The 19,507-nt window shown below is 59.8% G+C and overlaps 1 protein-coding gene across 10 annotated transcripts in view; it reads right to left on the reverse strand.

Moving 5' to 3' along the window:
• Positions 1-341: 341 nt before the first annotated feature.
• The window catches only part of PIK3C2G (phosphatidylinositol-4-phosphate 3-kinase catalytic subunit type 2 gamma), a 168,776-nt gene continuing 149,610 nt past the window's right edge, over positions 342-19,507 (reverse strand). For all 10 annotated transcript variants that reach the window (XM_073650578.1, XM_073650580.1, XM_073650579.1 and 7 more), the window contains 6 exons: positions 6,011-6,120; positions 5,752-5,923; positions 2,019-2,079; positions 1,865-1,944; positions 1,602-1,727; positions 342-1,497 (listed from right to left, as the gene is read on the reverse strand). In XM_073650578.1, the coding sequence (XP_073506679.1) occupies positions 1,357-1,497; positions 1,602-1,727; positions 1,865-1,944; positions 2,019-2,079; positions 5,752-5,923; positions 6,011-6,120 (690 nt within the window). In that variant the 3' untranslated portion in view covers positions 342-1,356. The remainder of the gene's footprint in view (positions 1,498-1,601; positions 1,728-1,864; positions 1,945-2,018; positions 2,080-5,751; positions 5,924-6,010; positions 6,121-19,507) is intronic.

Below are 19,507 nucleotides of genomic sequence, written 5' to 3' on the forward strand. Positions count from 1 at the left end.
TAATCTCCAGAGAGCAGCCACGCACGAGATGTAATCTCCAGAGAGCAGCCACGCACGAGATGTAATCTCCAGAGAGCAGCCACGTACGAGATGTAATCTCCAGAGAGCAGCCACGCACGAGATGTAATCTCCAGAGAGCAGCCACGCACGAGATGTAATCTCCAGAGAGCAGCCACGCACGAGATGTAATCTCCAGAGAGCAGCCACGCACGAGATGTTATCTCCAGAGAACAGCCACGCACGAGATGTTATCTCCAGAGAACAGCCACGCACGAGATGTAATCTCCAGAGAACAGCCACGCACGAGATGTAATCTCCAGAGAACAGCCACGGACAAGATGTAATCTCCAGAGAGTAGAGTTTTATGTGACGTAATTCCCAGGGAGCAGCCACGTACGAGATGTAATCTCCGGGGAGCAGCCACTGATAAAATAACAGCAACAGCTCCAGAGAGTGATTGTCTGTAATGTGTAATCCCCAGAGAGTATTTGTATATTATGTAATATTCGGACTCGTTTGTAATGATGCGACGTTCCTGCGAGCTGCCATTCACACATGAAATCCCCATACTATGGCTGCGTTATTTGTAGTCCCCGGAGAGCGGCCAGTTACTGTGTGTCATAAGTGGCCCATGGGCTCCTCCCGGGGTCCTCAGAAGTGGCCCGTGGGCTTCTCCCGGAGTCCTGAATGTCTGTGCCCTATAGTTGTAGGATACTTGTATCTGCTGCATTGTGCGATGTTCCTTTCGGTGGTGGCTCAGGCTCCAAGGCGGCGGCTCAGGCTCCCAGGAGGCGGCTCAGGCTCCCAGGCAATGGCTCAGGCTCCCAGGCAATGGCTCAGGCTCCCAGGCGGCGGCTCAGGCTCCCAGGCGGCGGCTCAGGTTCCCGGGCGGTGGCTCAGGCTCCCGGGCAATGGCTCAGGCTCCCAGGAGGCGGCTCAGGCTCCCAGGAGGCGGCTCAGGTTCCCGGGCGGTGGCTCAGGCTCCCGGGCAATGGCTCAGGCTCCCAGGAGGCGGCTCAGGCTCCCAGGCGGCGGCTCAGGTTCCCAGGCGGCTGCTCAGGCTCCCAGGCGGCTGCTCAGGCTCCCAGGAGGCGGCTCAGGTTCCCAGGCGGCGGCTCAGGTTCCCAGGCGGCGGCTCTGGCTCCCAGGAGGCGGCTCAGGCTCCCAGGCAATGGCTCAGGCTCCCAGGCGGCGGCTCAGGCTCCCAGGCGGTGGCTCAGGCTCCCGGGCAATGGCTCAGGCTCCCAGGCGGCGGCTCAGGCTCCCAGGAGGTGGCTCAGGCTCCCAGGCAGCGGCTCAGGCTCCCAGGAGGCGGCTCAGGCTCCCAGGCGGCGGCTCAGGTTCTCAGGCGGTGGCTCAGGCTCCCAGGCGGTACCAGATGTCTTCTTGTAGCCGTACGGTGCTCAGCGGGAGCCTCAGCTGTCCGAGGGACGTTCCTCTGCTCTGCACCAGGATCTTCAGGAAGTAACCGTCCAACTGTGGGGCCGAGAACTGCAGCTGCGGCAGAGGACGAGTGGTGTTATTTCCCAGGTCATACATTACCACTGGTGGAACAACAGGGGGTAGTGGAGCGCCACCTCTGGTCATGTGATGGTACGTACCAGCTGGTTGAAGATGGGGGCACATGTCCGTGCCTGGGACTTCACCTTGTGGCTGGATATTTGGCAGGTTCTAGTGTGCAGGGAGACGATGACGCTGGAGCTGGACTCTGACCCGTCTGGCAGGTACTGAAAGCACAAAATCCACAGACCCCCCATTAATGCGCACACTGGGCTCAGCTGCACCACACCAGGGGTAAAGCGGGAGAGGGGGGCGATGACGCTGCAGGAGGAAATGGCAATGGAGGACTCGCAAGACCACTTACAATATTCCTCAGGTGTTTCAGCAGAACCCAGAGCCGCGGCGCCGAGAACGAAACATGAAGCTGAACGCTCCGCTCACAGTCTACCAAGAAAGGAAACAGTCAGCAATGACAAGTTCTCTGTATGTGATAATCATCTAACAGACTGGACACTTACCTGCTGTGCCCGCCGGCTCAGTGCCAACAAGCACTCCAAGCTCACTGAGGATCCGCCCACTCTAAGGAAACAGAACAGCCAATCAGAATCTGGGACACAGGGAGCGATAATCACATGACCAACAACCCGCCAGATTATCACATGACCAACAACCCGCCAGACGATCACATGACCAATGATCCGTTCAGATAATCACATGACCAACGACCCGCCAGACGATCACATGACCAACGACCCGCCAGACGATCACATGACCAACGACCCGCCAGACGATCACATGACCAACGACCCGCCAGACGATCACATGACCAACAACCCGCCAGATTATCACATGACCAACAACCCGCCAGACGATCACATGACCAATGATCCGTTCAGATAATCACATGACCAACGACCCGCCAGACGATCACATGACCAACGACCCGCCAGACGATCACATGACCAACAACCCGCCAGATGATCACATGACCAATGACCTGTCAGATAATCACATGACCAACGACCCGCCAGACGATCACATGATCAATGACACGTCAGATAATCACATGACCAACAACCCACCAGACGACCACATGACCAATGACCTGTCAGATGATCACATGACCAATGACCCACTGGATGATCACGACCAACGACCCGCCAGACTCCACCTGATACAGAGGACCATGGGGGCTGAGGATCCACACATCTGAAATAGGGATGATTCAGAAATCTGATCTCTGGAATCTCCAACCTCATGGATGAATGCAAAGGGCGACCAGCGCACGACGACAGCAGCATGGTGAGCGGGTGTGACGAGCTGGGACCCCACGGAGCGAAGATGATCAGCATCTGATAGAAGAGGAGACGTGGAGTCTCAGCCCTGGGAGTGATGGCGACGTCTGCTGCACATGGAGGAGGCTCTTAATGTATCAGTCACATCTGTGTAGTCACTGAACATTGTGCTCCACCGCAATCATTGTGCTCCACCGCGGGCATCGTGCTCCACCACCGGCATCGTGCTCCACCACAATCATCGTGCTCTACCGCGGGCATCGTGCTCCACCGCGGGCATCGTGCTCCACCAGCGGCATCGTGCTCCACCGCAATCATCGTGCTCCACCGCAATCATCGTGCTCCACCGCGGGCATCGTGCTCCACCGCGGGCATCGTGCTCCACCGCGGGCATTGTGCTCCACCACCGGCATCGTGCTCCACCGCGGGCATCGTGCTCCACCGCAATCATCGTGCTCCACCGCGGGCATCGTGCTCCACCGCGGGCATCGTGCTCCACCACCGGCATCGTGCTCCACCGCGGGCATTGTGCTCCACCGCGGGCATTGTGCTCCACCACCGGCATCGTGCTCCACCGCGGGCATCGTGCTCCACCGCGGGCATCGTGCTCCACCGCCGGCATCGTGCTCCACCGCGGGCATCGTGCTCCACCGCGGGCATCGTGCTCCACCGCAATCATCGTGCTCCACCGCCGGCATCGTGCTCCACCGCCGGCATCGTGCTCCACCGCGGGCATCGTGCTCCACCGCAATCATCGTGCTCTACCGCGGGCATCGTGCTCTACCGCGGGCATCGTGCTCCACCGCGGGCATCATGCTCCACCGCGGGCATCGTGCTCCACCGCAATCATCGTGCTCCACCGCCGGCATCGTGCTCCACCGCCGGCATCGTGCTCCACCGCGGGCATCGTGCTCCACCGCAATCATCATGCTCAACCGTGGGCATCGTGCTCCACCGCGGGCATCGTGCTCCACCGCAATCATCGTGCTCCACCGCCGGCATCGCGCTCCACCGCAATCATCGTGCTCCACCGCGGGCATCGTGCTCCACCGCAATCATCGTGCTTCACCGCAACCATCGTGCTCTACCGCGGGCATCGTGCTCTACCGCGGGCATCGTGCTCCACCGCGGGCATCATGCTCCACCGCGGGCATCGTGCTCCACCGCAATCATTGTGCTCCACCGCGGGCATCGTGCTCCACCGCGGGCATCGTGCTCCACCGCAATTATCGTGCTCCACAGCAATCATTGTGCTCTACCGCGGGCATCGTGCTCCACCGCTGGCATCGTGTTCCACCGCAATCATTGTGCTCCACAGCAATCATCGTGCTCCACAGCAATCATCGTACTCCACCGCAATCATCGTACTCCACCGCGGGCATCGTGCTCCACCGCGGGCATCGTGCCTCAGCTGAACTTGGAAATTTGTCTTTTATCAACCGTATGAAAGAGGTAACTATGAAGCCGCTGACTGATCAACGTGACATCCGAAGCCCTATGTGACCCAATCAAAGGAGACCAGAGCCACCACACGTTCACCTAGGGCTCATCACCCCGCTCCACCACCGAGGACTTGTCATCCCGCTCCGCCACTAATGACTGGTCACCTCGCTCCGCCACTAATGACTGGTCACCTCGCTCCACCACTAATGACTGGTCACCTCGCTCCACCACTAATGACTGGTCACCTCGCCCCACCACTAATGACTGGTCACCTCGCTCCATCACTAATGACTGGTCACCACGCTCCGCCACTAATGACTGGTCACCACGCTCCACGACTAATGACTGGTCACCTCTCTCCATCACTAATGACTGGTCACCTCGCTCCATCACTAATGACTGGTCACCACTCTCCGCCACTAATGACTGGTCACCTCGCTCCACGACTAATGACTGGTCACCTCGCTCCATCACTAATGACTGGTCACCTCGCTCCATCACTAATGACTGGTCACCACGCTCCGCCACTAATGACTGGTCACCACGCTCCGCCACTAATGACTGGTCACCTCGCTCCGCCACTAATGACTGGTCACCTCGCTCCACGACTAATGACTGGTCACCTCGCTCCATCACTAATGACTGGTCACCTCGCTCCGCCACTAATGACTGGTCACCACGCTCCGTCACTAATGACTGGTCACCTCGCTCCGCCACTAATGACTGGTCACCTCGCTCCATCACTAATGACTGGTCACCTCGCTCCACGACTAATGACTGGTCACCTCGCTCCATCACTAATGACTGGTCATCTCGCTCCGCCACTAATGACTGGTCACCACGCTCCGCCACTAATGACTGGGCACCTCGCTCCGCCACGAATGACTGGTCACCTCGCTCCACGACTAATGACTGGTCACCTCGCTCCACGACTAATGACTGGTCACCTCGCTCCGCCACTAATGACTGGTCACCTCGCTCCGCCACTAATGACTGGTCACCTCGCTCCACGACTAATGACTGGTCACCTCGCTCCGCCACTAATGACTGGTCACCTCGCTCCGCCACTAATGACTGGTCACCTCGCTCCGCCACTAATGACTGGTCACCTCGCTCCACCACTAATGACTGGTCACCTCGCTCCACCACTAATGACTGGTCACCTCGCCCCACCACTAATGACTGGTCACCTCGTTCCACCACTAATGACTGGTCACCTCGCTCCGCCACTAATGACTGGTCACCTCGCTCCGCCACTAATGACTGGTCACCTCGCTCCGCCACTAATGACTGGTCACCTCGCTCCACCACTAATGACTGGTCACCTCGCTCCACCACTAATGACTGGTCACCTCGCCCCACCACTAATGACTGGTCACCTCGCTCCACCACTAATGACTGGTCACCACGCTCTGCCACTAATGAAGGCATGGCGCAGTAACCGAGTCCTTGAGCCGCCACCAGGTCCTTAGCAGCCCTCACACCAGTCGCGGTCCCTCTGCAGAGCACGCACCGCCTTCTGTACTTTCTGCACGCTCTTTGCCGTCGCTCTCCGGATGAATTTGGTGAGGGACGGGGTGACGGCTTCGCTCTTTCCGCTCAGGTCGGACGGCGTCATGTTGGCGAAGGCGTGGATCAGGAAGTTCAGCTTTACGGACGGACTCTCCAGACTTTCCTTGATTTTGCTGCAGAAGGAAACACTTAAGGTCAGGTCCGGTCACTCGCGGCACGGTGCGGCGCAGGCTGCCAGCCGCCATACTGCTAGCCCGTACCTGGTGAAGTAATGGGCGGCCTCCAGGTCGGAGTCAGACGGGCGCAGCTTCTCGTGGACGTATTTCACATCCTCCACCGTGCAGAGCTCCGGGAGCCCGGCCTGCAGCATCTGCGGGAAACAGAGGTCCTGACAACCACACGAGCACAGCGATGGCAGGGCAGTCAGAGGCGGGTCAGAGATGGCAGGGCAGTCAGAGGCGGGTCAGAGATGGCAGGGCAGTCAGAGGCGGGTGTCAGAGATGGCAGGGCAGTCAGAGGCGGGTGTCAGAGATGGCAGGGCAGTCAGAGGTGGGTCAGAGATGGCAGGGCAGTCAGAGGCGGGTGTCAGAGATGGCAGGGCAGTCAGAGGCGGGTGTCAGAGATGGCAGGGCAGTCAGAGGTGGGTCAGAGATGGCAGGGCAGTCAGAGGCGGGTGTCAGAGATGGCAGGGTAGTCAGAGGCGGGTTTCAGAGATGGCAGGGCAGTCAGAGGCGGGTGTCAGAGATGGCAGGGTAGTCAGAGGCGGGTCAGAGATGGCAGGGCAGTCAGAGGCGGGTGTCAGAGATGGCAGGGCAGTCAGAGGCGGGTCAGAGATGGCAGGGCAGTCAGAGTCGAGTCAAAGATGGCAGGGCAGTCAGAGGCGGGTCAGAGATGGCAGGGCAGTCAGAGGCGGGTCAGAGATGGCAGGGCAGTCAGAGGCTGGTGTCAGAGATGGCAGGGCAGTCAGAGGCGGGTCAGAGATGGCACGGTAGTCAGAGGCGGGTCAGAGATGGCAGGGTAGTCAGAGGAGGGTCAGGGATGGCAGGGCAGTCAGAGGCGGGTCAGAGATGTCAGGGCAGTCAGAGGCGGGTGTCAGAGATGGCAGGGCAGTCAGAGGCGGGTCAGAGATGGCTGGGCAGTCAGAGGCGGGTGTCAGAAATGGCAGGGCAGTCAGAGGCGGGTGTCAGAGATGGCAGGGCAGTCAGAGGCGGGTCAGAGATGGCAGAGTATTCAGAGGCGGGTCAGAGATGGCAGAGTATTCAGAGGCGGGTCAGAGATGGCAGGGTAGTCAGAGGCGGGTCAGAGATGGCAGGGCAGTCAGAGGCGGGTCAGAGATGGCAGGGCAGTCAGAGTCGAGTCAAAGATGGCAGGGCAGTCAGAGGCGGGTGTCAGAGATCGCAGGGCAGTCAGAAGCGAGTCACAGATGGCAGGGTAGTCAGAGGCGGGTCAGAGATGGCAGGGCAGTCAGAGGCGGGTGTCAGAGATGGCAGGGCAGTCAGAGGTGGGTCAGAGATGGCAGGGCAGTCAGAGGCGGGTCAGAGATGGCAGAGTATTCAGAGGCGGGTCAGAGATGGCAGGGTAGTCAGAGGCGGGTCAGAGATGGCAGGGCAGTCAGAGGCGGGTCAGAGATGGCAGGGCAGTCAGAGTCGAGTCAAAGATGGCAGGGTAGTCAGAGGCGGGTCAGAGATGGCAGGGCAGTCAGAGTCGAGTCAAAGATGGCAGGGTAGTCAGAGGCGGGTCAGAGATGGCAGGGCAGTCAGAGGCGGGTCAGAGATGGCAGGGCAGTCAGAGTCGAGTCAGAGATGGCAGGGTAGTCAGAGGCGGGTCAGAGATGGCACGGTAGTCAGAGGCGGGTCAGAGATGGCACGGTAGTCAGAGGCGGGTCAGAGATGGCACGGTAGTCAGAGGCGGGTCAGAGATGGCAGGGCAGTCAGAGTCGAGTCAAAAATGGCAGGGTAGTCAGAGACGGGTCAGAGATGGCAGGGCAGTCAGAGTCGAGTCAAAGATGGCAGGGTAGTCAGAGGCGGGTCAGAGATGGCAGGGCAGTCAGAGGCGGGTCAGAGATGGAAGGGCAGTCAGAGTCGAGTCAGAGATGGCAGGGTAGTCAGAGGCGGGTCAGAGATGTAGTCAGAGGCAGGTCAGAGATGGCAGGGTAGTCAGAGGCGGGTCAGAGATGGCAGGGTAGTCAGAGGCGGGTCAGAGATGGCAGGGTAGTCAGAGGCGGGTCAGAGATGGCAGGGTAGTCAGAGGCGGGTCAGAGATGGCAGGGCAGTCAGAGGCGGGTCAGAGATGGCAGGGCAGTCAGAGTCGAGTCAGAGATGGCAGGGTAGTCAGAGGCGGGTCAGAGATGCAGTCAGAGGCGGGTCAGAGATGGCAGGGTAGTCAGAGGCGGGTCAGAGATGGCAGGGTAGTCAGAGGCGGGTCAGAGATGGCAGGGTAGTCAGAGGCGGGTCAGAGATGGCACGGTAGTCAGAGGCGGGTCAGAGATGGCACGGTAGTCAGAGGCGGGTCAGAGATGGCAGGGTAGTCAGAGGCGGGTCAGAGATGGCAGGGCAGTCAGAGGTGGGTCAGAGATGGCAGGGTAGTCAGAGGCGGGTCAGAGATGGCAGGATAGTCAGAGGTGGGTCAGAGATGGCAGGGTAGTCAGAGGCGGGTCAGAGATGGCAGGATAGTCAGAGGTGGGTCAGAGATGGCAGGGTAGTCAGAGGCGGGTCAGAGATGGCAGGGCAGTCAGAGGTGGGTCAGAGATGGCAGGGTAGTCAGAGGCAGGTCAGAGATGGCAGGGTAGTCAGAGGTGGGTCAGAGATGGCACGGTAGTCAGAGGCGGGTCAGAGATGGCAGGGTAGTCAGAGGCGGGTCAGAGATGGCAGGGTAGTCAGAGGCGGGTCAGAGATGGCAGGGCAGTCAGAGGCGGGTCAGAGATGTAGTCAGAGGCGGGTCAGAGATGGCAGGGTAGTCAGAGGCGGGTCAGAGATGGCAGGGTAGTCAGGCGGGTCAGAGATGGCAGGGTAGTCAGAGGCGGGTCAGAGATGGCAGGGTAGTCAGAGGCGGGCGTCAGAGATGGCAGGGTAGTCAGAGGCGGGTCAGAGATGTCAGAGGCGGGTCAGAGATGTAGTCAGAGGCGGGTCAGAGATGGCAGGGTAGTCAGAGGCGGGTCAGAGATGGCAGGGTAGTCAGAGGCGGGTCAGAGATGTAGTCAGAGGCGGGTCAGAGATGGCAGGGTAGTCCGAGGCGGGTCAGAGATGGCAGGGCAGTCAGAGGCGGATCAGAGATGTAGTCAGAGGCGGGTCAGAGATGGCAGGGTAGTCAGAGGCGGGTCAGAGATGGCAGGGTAGTCAGAGGCGGGTGTTAGAGATGGCAGGGTAGTCAGAGGCGGGTCAGAGATGTCAGAGGCGGGTCAGAGATGTAGTCAGAGGCGGGTCAGAGATGGCAGGGTAGTCAGAGGCGGGTCAGAGATGGCAGGGTAGTCAGAGGCGGGTCAGAGATGGCACGGTAGTCAGAGGCGGGTCAGAGATGGCACGGTAGTCAGAGGCGGGTCAGAGATGGCAGGGTAGTCAGAGGCGGGTCAGAGATGGCAGGGCAGTCAGAGGTGGGTCAGAGGTGGCAGGGTAGTCAGAGGCGGGTCAGAGATGGCAGGATAGTCAGAGGTGGGTCAGAGATGGCAGGGTAGTCAGAGGCGGGTCAGAGATGGCAGGATAGTCAGAGGTGGGTCAGAGATGGCAGGGTAGTCAGAGGCGGGTCAGAGATGGCAGGGCAGTCAGAGGTGGGTCAGAGATGGCAGGGTAGTCAGAGGCAGGTCAGAGATGGCAGGGTAGTCAGAGGCGGGTCAGAGATGGCACGGTAGTCAGAGGCGGGTCAGAGATGGCAGGGTAGTCAGAGGCGGGTCAGAGATGGCAGGGTAGTCAGAGGCGGGTCAGAGATGGCAGGGCAGTCAGAGGCGGGTCAGAGATGTAGTCAGAGGCGGGTCAGAGATGGCAGGGTAGTCAGAGGCGGGTCAGAGATGGCAGGGTAGTCAGGCGGGTCAGAGATGGCAGGGTAGTCAGAGGCGGGTCAGAGATGGCAGGGTAGTCAGAGGCGGGCGTCAGAGATGGCAGGGTAGTCAGAGGCGGGTCAGAGATGTCAGAGGCGGGTCAGAGATGTAGTCAGAGGCGGGTCAGAGATGGCAGGGTAGTCAGAGGCGGGTCAGAGATGGCAGGGTAGTCAGAGGCGGGTGTCAGAGATGGCAGGGTAATCAGAGGCGGGTCAGAGATGTCAGAGGCGGGTCAGAGATGTAGTCAGAGGCGGGTCAGAGATGGCAGGGTAGTCAGAGGCGGGTCAGAGATGGCAGGGTAGTCAGAGGCGGGTCAGAGATGTAGTCAGAGGCGGGTCAGAGATGGCAGGGTAGTCCGAGGCGGGTCAGAGATGGCAGGGCAGTCAGAGGCGGATCAGAGATGTAGTCAGAGGCGGGTCAGAGATGGCAGGGTAGTCAGAGGCGGGTCAGAGATGGCAGGGTAGTCAGAGGCGGGTGTTAGAGATGGCAGGGTAGTCAGAGGCGGGTCAGAGATGTCAGAGGCGGGTCAGAGATGTAGTCAGAGGCGGGTCAGAGATGGCAGGGTAGTCAGAGGCGGGTCAGAGATGGCAGGGTAGTCAGAGGCGGGTGTCAGAGATGGCAGGGTAGTCAGAGGCGGGTGTCAGAGATGGCAGGGTAGTCAGAGGCGGGTCAGATGTCAGAGGCGGGTCAGAGATGTAGTCAGAGGCGGGTCAGAGATGGCAGGGTAGTCAGAGGTGGGTCAGAGATGGCAGGGTAGTCAGAGGCGGGTGTCAGAGATGGCAGGGTAGTCAGAGGCGGGTGTCAGAGATGGCAGGGTAGTCAGAGGCGGGTCAGAGATGTCAGAGGCGGGTCAGAGATGTAGTCAGAGGCGGGTGTCAGAGATGGCAGGGTAGTCAGAGGCGGGTCAGAGCTGTAGTCAGAGGCGGGTCAGAGATGGCAGGGTAGTCAGAGGCGGGTCAGATGTCAGAGGCGGGTCAGAGATGTAGTCAGAGGCGGGTCAGAGATGGCAGGGTAGTCAGAGGCGGGTCAGAGCTGTAGTCAGAGGCGGGTGTCAGAGATGGCAGGGTAGTCAGAGGCGGGTCAGAGATGTCAGAGGCGGGTCAGAGATGTAGTCAGAGGCGGGTCAGAGATGGCAGGGTAGTCAGAGGCGGGTCAGAGATGGCAGGGTAGTCAGAGGCGGGTCAGAGATGTAGTCAGAGGCGGGTCAGAGATGGCAGGGTAGTCCGAGGCGGGTCAGAGATGGCAGGGCAGTCAGAGGCGGATCAGAGATGTAGTCAGAGGCGGGTCAGAGATGGCAGGGTAGTCAGAGGCGGGTCAGAGATGGCAGGGTAGTCAGAGGCGGGTGTTAGAGATGGCAGGGTAGTCAGAGGCGGGTCAGAGATGTCAGAGGCGGGTCAGAGATGTAGTCAGAGGCGGGTCAGAGATGGCAGGGTAGTCAGAGGCGGGTGTCAGAGATGGCAGGGTAGTCAGAGGCGGGTGTCAGAGATGGCAGGGTAGTCAGAGGCGGGTCAGATGTCAGAGGCGGGTCAGAGATGTAGTCAGAGGCGGGTCAGAGATGGCAGGGTAGTCAGAGGTGGGTCAGAGATGGCAGGGTAGTCAGATGCGGGTGTCAGAGATGGCAGGGTAGTCAGAGGCGGGTGTCAGAGATGGCAGGGTAGTCAGAGGCGGGTCAGAGATGTCAGAGGCGGGTCAGAGATGTAGTCAGAGGCGGGTGTCAGAGATGGCAGGGTAGTCAGAGGCGGGTCAGAGCTGTAGTCAGAGGCGGGTCAGAGATGGCAGGGTAGTCAGAGGCGGGTCAGATGTCAGAGGCGGGTCAGAGATGTAGTCAGAGGCGGGTCAGAGATGGCAGGGTAGTCAGAGGCGGGTCAGAGCTGTAGTCAGAGGCGGGTGTCAGAGATGGCAGGGTAGTCAGAGGCGGGTCAGATGTCAGAGGCGGGTCAGAGATGTAGTCAGAGGCGGGTCAGAGATGGCAGGGTAGTGAGAGGCGGGTCAGAGATGTAGTCAGAGGCGGGTGTCAGAGATGGCAGGGTAGTCAGAGGCGGGTCAGAGCTGTAGTCAGAGGCGGGTGTCAGAGATGGCAGGGTAGTCAGAGGCGGGTCAGATGTCAGAGGCGGGTCAGAGATGTAGTCAGAGGCGGGTGTCAGAGATGGCAGGGTAGTCAGAGGTGGGTCAGAGATGGCAGGGTAGTCAGATGCGGGTGTCAGAGATGGCAGGGTAGTCAGAGGCGGGTGTCAGAGATGGCAGGGTAGTCAGAGGCGGGTGTCAGAGATGTCAGAGGCGGGTCAGAGCTGTAGTCAGATGCGGGTGTCAGAGATGGCAGGGTAGTCAGAGGCGGGTGTCAGAGATGGCAGGGTAGTCAGAGGCGGGTCAGAGCTGTAGTCAGAGGCGGGTCAGAGCTGTAGTCAGAGGCGGGTCAGAGATGTAGTCAGAGGCGGGTCAGAGCTGTAGTCAGAGGCGGGTCAGAGATGTAGTCAGAGGCGGGTCAGAGCTGTAGTCAGAGGCGGGTGTCAGAGATGGCAGGGTAGTCAGAGGCGGGTCAGAGATGTAGTCAGAGGCGGGTCAGAGCTGTAGTCAGAGGCGGGTCAGAGCTGTAGTCAGAGGCGGGTCAGAGATGTAGTCAGAGGCGGGTCAGAGCTGTAGTCAGAGGCGGGTGTCAGAGATGGCAGGGTAGTCAGAGGCGGGTCAGAGATGTAGTCAGAGGCGGGTCAGAGATGTAGTCAGAGGCGGGTCAGAGCTGTAGTCAGAGGCAGGTGTCAGAGATGGCAGGGTAGTCAGAGGCGGGTCAGAGATGTAGTCAGAGGCGGGTCAGAGATGTAGTCAGAGGCGGGTCAGAGATGTAGTCGAGGCGGGTCAGAGCTGTAGTCAGAGGCGGGTCAGAGCTGTAGTCAGAGGCGGGTCAGAGATGTAGTCAGAGGCGGGTCAGAGATGTAGTCAGAGGCGGGTCAGAGATGTAGTCAGAGGCGGGTCAGAGATGTAGTCAGAGGCGGGTCAGAGATGTAGTTAGAGGGGGGTCAGAGATGTAGTCAGAGGCGGGTCAGAGATGTAGTCAGAGGCGGGTCAGAGATGTAGTCAGAGGCGGGTCAGAGATGTAGTTAGAGGCGGGTCAGAGCTGTAGTCAGAGGCAGGTGTCAGAGATGGCAGGGTAGTCAGAGGCGGGTCAGAGATGTAGTCAGAGGGGGGTCAGAGATGTAGTCAGAGGCGGGTCAGAGCTGTAGTCAGAGGCGGGTCAGAGCTGTAGTCAGAGGCGGGTCAGAGCTGTAGTCAGAGGCGGGTCAGAGCTGTAGTCAGAGGCGGGTCAGAGCTGTAGTCAGAGGCGGGTCAGAGATGTAGTCAGAGGCGGGTCAGAGCTGTAGTCAGAGGCGGGTCAGAGCTGTAGTCAGAGGCGGGTCAGAGCTGTAGTCAGAGGCGGGTCAGAGATGTAGTCAGAGGCGGGTCAGAGCTGTAGTCAGAGGCGGGTCAGAGCTGTAGTCAGAGGCGGGTCAGAGCTGTAGTCAGAGGCGGGTCAGAGATGTAGTCAGAGGCGGGTCAGAGATGTAGTCAGAGGCGGGTCAGAGCTGTAGTCAGAGGCGGGTCAGAGCTGTAGTCAGAGGCGGGTCAGAGCTGTAGTCAGAGGCGGGTCAGAGATGTAGTCAGAGGCGGGTCAGAGATGTAGTCAGAGGCGGGTCAGAGATGTAGTCAGAGGCGGGTCAGAGATGTAGTCAGAGGCGGGTCAGAGCTGTAGTCAGAGGCGGGTCAGAGATGTAGTCAGAGGCGGGTCAGAGATGTAGTCAGAGGCGGGTCAGAGATGTAGTCAGAGGCGGGTCAGAGCTGTAGTCAGATGCGGGTCAGAGCTGTAGTCAGAGGCGGGTCAGAGCTGTAGTCAGAGGCGGGTCAGAGATGTAGTCAGAGGCGGGTCAGAGATGTAGTCAGAGGCGGGTCAGAGCTGTAGTCAGAGGCGGGTCAGAGCTGTAGTCAGAGGCGGGTCAGAGCTGTAGTCAGAGGCGGGTCAGAGCTGTAGTCAGAGGCGGGTCAGAGATGTAGTCAGAGGCGGGTCAGAGCTGTAGTCAGAGGCGGGTCAGAGCTGTAGTCAGAGGCGGGTCAGAACTGTAGTCAGAGGCGGGTCAGAGCTGTAGTCAGAGGCGGGTCAGAGATGTAGTCAGAGGCGGGTCAGAGATGTAGTCAGAGGCGGGTCAGAGATGTAGTCAGAGGCGGGTCAGAGCTGTAGTCAGAGGCGGGTCAGAGCTGTAGTCAGAGGCGGGTCAGAGCTGTAGTCAGAGGCGGGTCAGAGCTGTAGTCAGAGGCGGGTCAGAGCTGTAGTCAGAGGCGGGTCAGAGATGTAGTCAGAGGCGGGTCAGAGATGTAGTCAGAGGCGGGTCAGAGCTGTAGTCAGAGGCGGGTCAGAGCTGTAGTCAGAGGCGGGTCAGAGCTGTAGTCAGAGGCGGGTCAGAGATGTAGTCAGAGGCGGGTCAGAGATGTAGTCAGAGGCGGGTCAGAGCTGTAGTCAGAGGCGGGTCAGAGCTGTAGTCAGAGGCGGGTCAGAGCTGTAGTCAGAGGCGGGTCAGAGCTGTAGTCAGAGGCGGGTCAGAGCTGTAGTCAGAGGCGGGTCAGAGCTGTAGTCAGAGGCGGGTCAGAGCTGTAGTCAGAGGCGGGTCAGAGCTGTAGTCAGAGGCGGGTCAGAGCTGTAGTCAGAGGCGGGTCAGAGCTGTAGTCAGAGGCGGGTCAGAGCTGTAGTCAGAGGCGGGTCAGAGCTGTAGTTAGAGGCGGGTCAGAGCTGTAGTCAGAGGCGGGTCAGAGCTGTAGTCAGAGGCGGGTCAGAGCTGTAGTCAGAGGCGGGTCAGAGCTGTAGTCAGAGGCGGGTCAGAGCTGTAGTCAGAGGCGGGTCAGAGATGTAGTCAGAGGCGGGTCAGAGCTGTAGTCAGAGGCGGGTCAGAGATGTAGTCAGAGGCGGGTCAGAGCTGTAGTCAGAGGCGGGTCAGAGATGTAGTCAGAGGCGGGTCAGAGATGTAGTCAGAGGCGGGTCAGAGCTGTAGTCAGAGGCGGGTCAGAGATGTAGTCAGAGGCGGGTCAGAGATGTAGTCAGAGGCGGGTCAGAGATGTATTCAGAGGCGGGTCAGAGCTGTAGTCAGAGGCGGGTCAGAGCTGTAGTCAGAGGCGGGTCAGAGATGTAGTCAGAGGCGGGTCAGAGCTGTAGTCAGAGGCGGGTCAGAGATGTAGTCAGAGGCGGGTCAGAGATGTAGTCAGAGGCGGGTCAGAGCTGTAGTCAGAGGCGGGTCAGAGCTGTAGTCAGAGGCGGGTCAGAGATGGCAGGGCAGTCAGAGGCGGGTCAGAGATGTAGTCAGAGGCGGGTCAGAGATGGCAGGGTAGTCAGAGGCGGGTCAGAGATGGCAGGGTAGTCAGGCGGGTCAGAGATGGCAGGGTAGTCAGAGGCGGGTCAGAGATGGCAGGGTAGTCAGAGGCGGGCGTCAGAGATGGCAGGGTAGTCAGAGGCGGGTCAGAGATGTCAGAGGCGGGTCAGAGATGTAGTCAGAGGCGGGTCAGAGATGGCAGGGTAGTCAGAGGCGGGTCAGAGATGGCAGGGTAGTCAGAGGCGGGTGTCAGAGATGGCAGGGTAATCAGAGGCGGGTCAGAGATGTCAGAGGCGGGTCAGAGATGTAGTCAGAGGCGGGTCAGAGATGGCAGGGTAGTCAGAGGCGGGTCAGAGATGGCAGGGTAGTCAGAGGCGGGTCAGAGATGTAGTCAGAGGCGGGTCAGAGATGGCAGGGTAGTCCGAGGCGGGTCAGAGATGGCAGGGCAGTCAGAGGCGGATCAGAGATGTAGTCAGAGGCGGGTCAGAGATGGCAGGGTAGTCAGAGGCGGGTCAGAGATGGCAGGGTAGTCAGAGGCGGGTGTTAGAGATGGCAGGGTAGTCAGAGGCGGGTCAGAGATGTCAGAGGCGGGTCAGAGATGTAGTCAGAGGCGGGTCAGAGATGGCAGGGTAGTCAGAGGCGGGTCAGAGATGGCAGGGTAGTCAGAGGCGGGTGTCAGAGATGGCAGGGTAGTCAGAGGCGGGTGTCAGAGATGGCAGGGTAGTCAGAGGCGGGTCAGATGTCAGAGGCGGGTCAGAGATGTAGTCAGAGGCGGGTCAGAGATGGCAGGGTAGTCAGAGGTGGGTCAGAGATGGCAGGGTAGTCAGAGGCGGGTGTCAGAGATGGCAGGGTAGTCAGAGGCGGGTGTCAGAGATGGCAGGGTAGTCAGAGGCGGGTCAGAGATGTCAGAGGCGGGTCAGAGATGTAGTCAGAGGCGGGTGTCAGAGATGGCAGGGTAGTCAGAGGCGGGTCAGAGCTGTAGTCAGAGGCGGGTCAGAGATGGCAGGGTAGTCAGAGGCGGGTCAGATGTCAGAGGCGGGTCAGAGATGTAGTCAGAGGCGGGTCAGAGATGGCAGGGTAGTCAGAGGCGGGTCAGAGCTGTAGTCAGAGGCGGGTGTCAGAGATGGCAGGGTAGTCAGAGGCGGGTCAGAGATGTCAGAGGCGGGTCAGAGATGTAGTCAGAGGCGGGTCAGAGATGGCAGGGTAGTCAGAGGCGGGTCAGAGATGGCAGGGTAGTCAGAGGCGGGTCAGAGATGTAGTCAGAGGCGGGTCAGAGATGGCAGGGTAGTCCGAGGCGGGTCAGAGATGGCAGGGCAGTCAGAGGCGGATCAGAGATGTAGTCAGAGGCGGGTCAGAGATGGCAGGGTAGTCAGAGGCGGGTCAGAGATGGCAGGGTAGTCAGAGGCGGGTGTTAGAGATGGCAGGGTAGTCAGAGGCGGGTCAGAGATGTCAGAGGCGGGTCAGAGATGTAGTCAGAGGCGGGTCAGAGATGGCAGGGTAGTCAGAGGCGGGTGTCAGAGATGGCAGGGTAGTCAGAGGCGGGTGTCAGAGATGGCAGGGTAGTCAGAGGCGGGTCAGATGTCAGAGGCGGGTCAGAGATGTAGTCAGAGGCGGGTCAGAGATGGCAGGGTAGTCAGAGGTGGGTCAGAGATGGCAGGGTAGTCAGATGCGGGTGTCAGAGATGGCAGGGTAGTCAGAGGCGGGTGTCAGAGATGGCAGGGTAGTCAGAGGCGGGTCAGAGATGTCAGAGGCGGGTCAGAGATGTAGTCAGAGGCGGGTGTCAGAGATGGCAGGGTAGTCAGAGGCGGGTCAGAGCTGTAGTCAGAGGCGGGTCAGAGATGGCAGGGTAGTCAGAGGCGGGTCAGATGTCAGAGGCGGGTCAGAGATGTAGTCAGAGGCGGGTCAGAGATGGCAGGGTAGTCAGAGGCGGGTCAGAGCTGTAGTCAGAGGCGGGTGTCAGAGATGGCAGGGTAGTCAGAGGCGGGTCAGATGTCAGAGGCGGGTCAGAGATGTAGTCAGAGGCGGGTCAGAGATGGCAGGGTAGTGAGAGGCGGGTCAGAGATGTAGTCAGAGGCGGGTGTCAGAGATGGCAGGGTAGTCAGAGGCGGGTCAGAGCTGTAGTCAGAGGCGGGTGTCAGAGATGGCAGGGTAGTCAGAGGCGGGTCAGATGTCAGAGGCGGGTCAGAGATGTAGTCAGAGGCGGGTGTCAGAGATGGCAGGGTAGTCAGAGGTGGGTCAGAGATGGCAGGGTAGTCAGATGCGGGTGTCAGAGATGGCAGGGTAGTCAGAGGCGGGTGTCAGAGATGGCAGGGTAGTCAGAGGCGGGTGTCAGAGATGTCAGAGGCGGGTCAGAGCTGTAGTCAGATGCGGGTGTCAGAGATGGCAGGGTAGTCAGAGGCGGGTGTCAGAGATGGCAGGGTAGTCAGAGGCGGGTCAGAGCTGTAGTCAGAGGCGGGTCAGAGCTGTAGTCAGAGGCGGGTCAGAGATGTAGTCAGAGGCGGGTCAGAGCTGTAGTCAGAGGCGGGTCAGAGATGTAGTCAGAGGCGGGTCAGAGCTGTAGTCAGAGGCGGGTGTCAGAGATGGCAGGGTAGTCAGAGGCGGGTCAGAGATGTAGTCAGAGGCGGGTCAGAGCTGTAGTCAGAGGCGGGTCAGAGCTGTAGTCAGAGGCGGGTCAGAGATGTAGTCAGAGGCGGGTCAGAGCTGTAGTCAGAGGCGGGTGTCAGAGATGGCAGGGTAGTCAGAGGCGGGTCAGAGATGTAGTCAGAGGCGGGTCAGAGATGTAGTCAGAGGCGGGTCAGAGCTGTAGTCAGAGGCAGGTGTCAGAGATGGCAGGGTAGTCAGAGGCGGGTCAGAGATGTAGTCAGAGGCGGGTCAGAGATGTAGTCAGAGGCGGGTCAGAGATGTAGTCGAGGCGGGTCAGAGCTGTAGTCAGAGGCGGGTCAGAGCTGTAGTCAGAGGCGGGTCAGAGATGTAGTCAGAGGCGGGTCAGAGATGTAGTCAGAGGCGGGTCAGAGATGTAGTCAGAGGCGGGTCAGAGATGTAGTTAGAGGGGGGTCAGAGATGTAGTCAGAGGCGGGTCAGAGATGTAGTCAGAGGCGGGTCAGAGATGTAGTCAGAGGCGGGTCAGAGATGTAGTTAGAGGCGGGTCAGAGCTGTAGTCAGAGGCAGGTGTCAGAGATGGCAGGGTAGTCAGAGGCGGTTCAGAGATGTAGTCAGAGGGGGGTCAGAGATGTAGTCAGAGGCGGGTCAGAGCTGTAGTCAGAGGCGGGTCAGAGCTGTAGTCAGAGGCGGGTCAGAGCTGTAGTCAGAGGCGGGTCAGAGCTGTAGTCAGAGGCGGGTCAGAGCTGTAGTCAGAGGCGGGTCAGAGATGTAGTCAGAGGCGGGTCAGAGCTGTAGTCAGAGGCGGGTCAGAGCTGTAGTCAGAGGCGGGTCAGAGCTGTAGTCAGAGGCGGGTCAGAGATGTAGTCAGAGGCGGGTCAGAGCTGTAGTCAGAGGCGGGTCAGAGCTGTAGTCAGAGGCGGGTCAGAGCTGTAGTCAGAGGCGGGTCAGAGATGTAGTCAGAGGCGGGTCAGAGATGTAGTCAGAGGCGGGTCAGAGCTGTAGTCAGAGGCGGGTCAGAGCTGTAGTCAGAGGCGGGTCAGAGCTGTAGTCAGAGGCGGGTCAGAGATGTAGTCAGAGGCGGGTCAGAGATGTAGTCAGAGGCGGGTCAGAGATGTAGTCAGAGGCGGGTCAGAGCTGTAGTCAGAGGCGGGTCAGAGATGTAGTCAGAGGCGGGTCAGAGATGTAGTCAGAGGCGGGTCAGAGATGTAGTCAGAGGCGGGTCAGAGCTGTAGTCAGATGCGGGTCAGAGCTGTAGTCAGAGGCGGGTCAGAGCTGTAGTCAGAGGCGGGTCAGAGATGTAGTCAGAGGCGGGTCAGAGATGTAGTCAGAGGCGGGTCAGAGCTGTAGTCAGAGGCGGGTCAGAGCTGTAGTCAGAGGCGGGTCAGAGCTGTAGTCAGAGGCGGGTCAGAGCTGTAGTCAGAGGCGGGTCAGAGATGTAGTCAGAGGCGGGTCAGAGCTGTAGTCAGAGGCGGGTCAGAGCTGTAGTCAGAGGCGGGTCAGAACTGTAGTCAGAGGCGGGTCAGAGCTGTAGTCAGAGGCGGGTCAGAGATGTAGTCAGAGGCGGGTCAGAGATGTAGTCAGAGGCGGGTCAGAGATGTAGTCAGAGGCGGGTCAGAGCTGTAGTCAGAGGCGGGTCAGAGCTGTAGTCAGAGGCGGGTCAGAGCTGTAGTCAGAGGCGGGTCAGAGCTGTAGTCAGAGGCGGGTCAGAGCTGTAGTCAGAGGCGGGTCAGAGATGTAGTCAGAGGCGGGTCAGAGATGTAGTCAGAGGCGGGTCAGAGCTGTAGTCAGAGGCGGGTCAGAGC

The sequence above is a fragment of the Phyllobates terribilis genome, unplaced genomic scaffold (assembly GCF_046119375.1).
Source record: "Phyllobates terribilis strain yellow unplaced genomic scaffold, ASM4611937v1 Scaffold_10__3_contigs__length_209671492, whole genome shotgun sequence".
Taxonomy (NCBI): Eukaryota; Metazoa; Chordata; class Amphibia; order Anura; family Dendrobatidae; genus Phyllobates; species Phyllobates terribilis.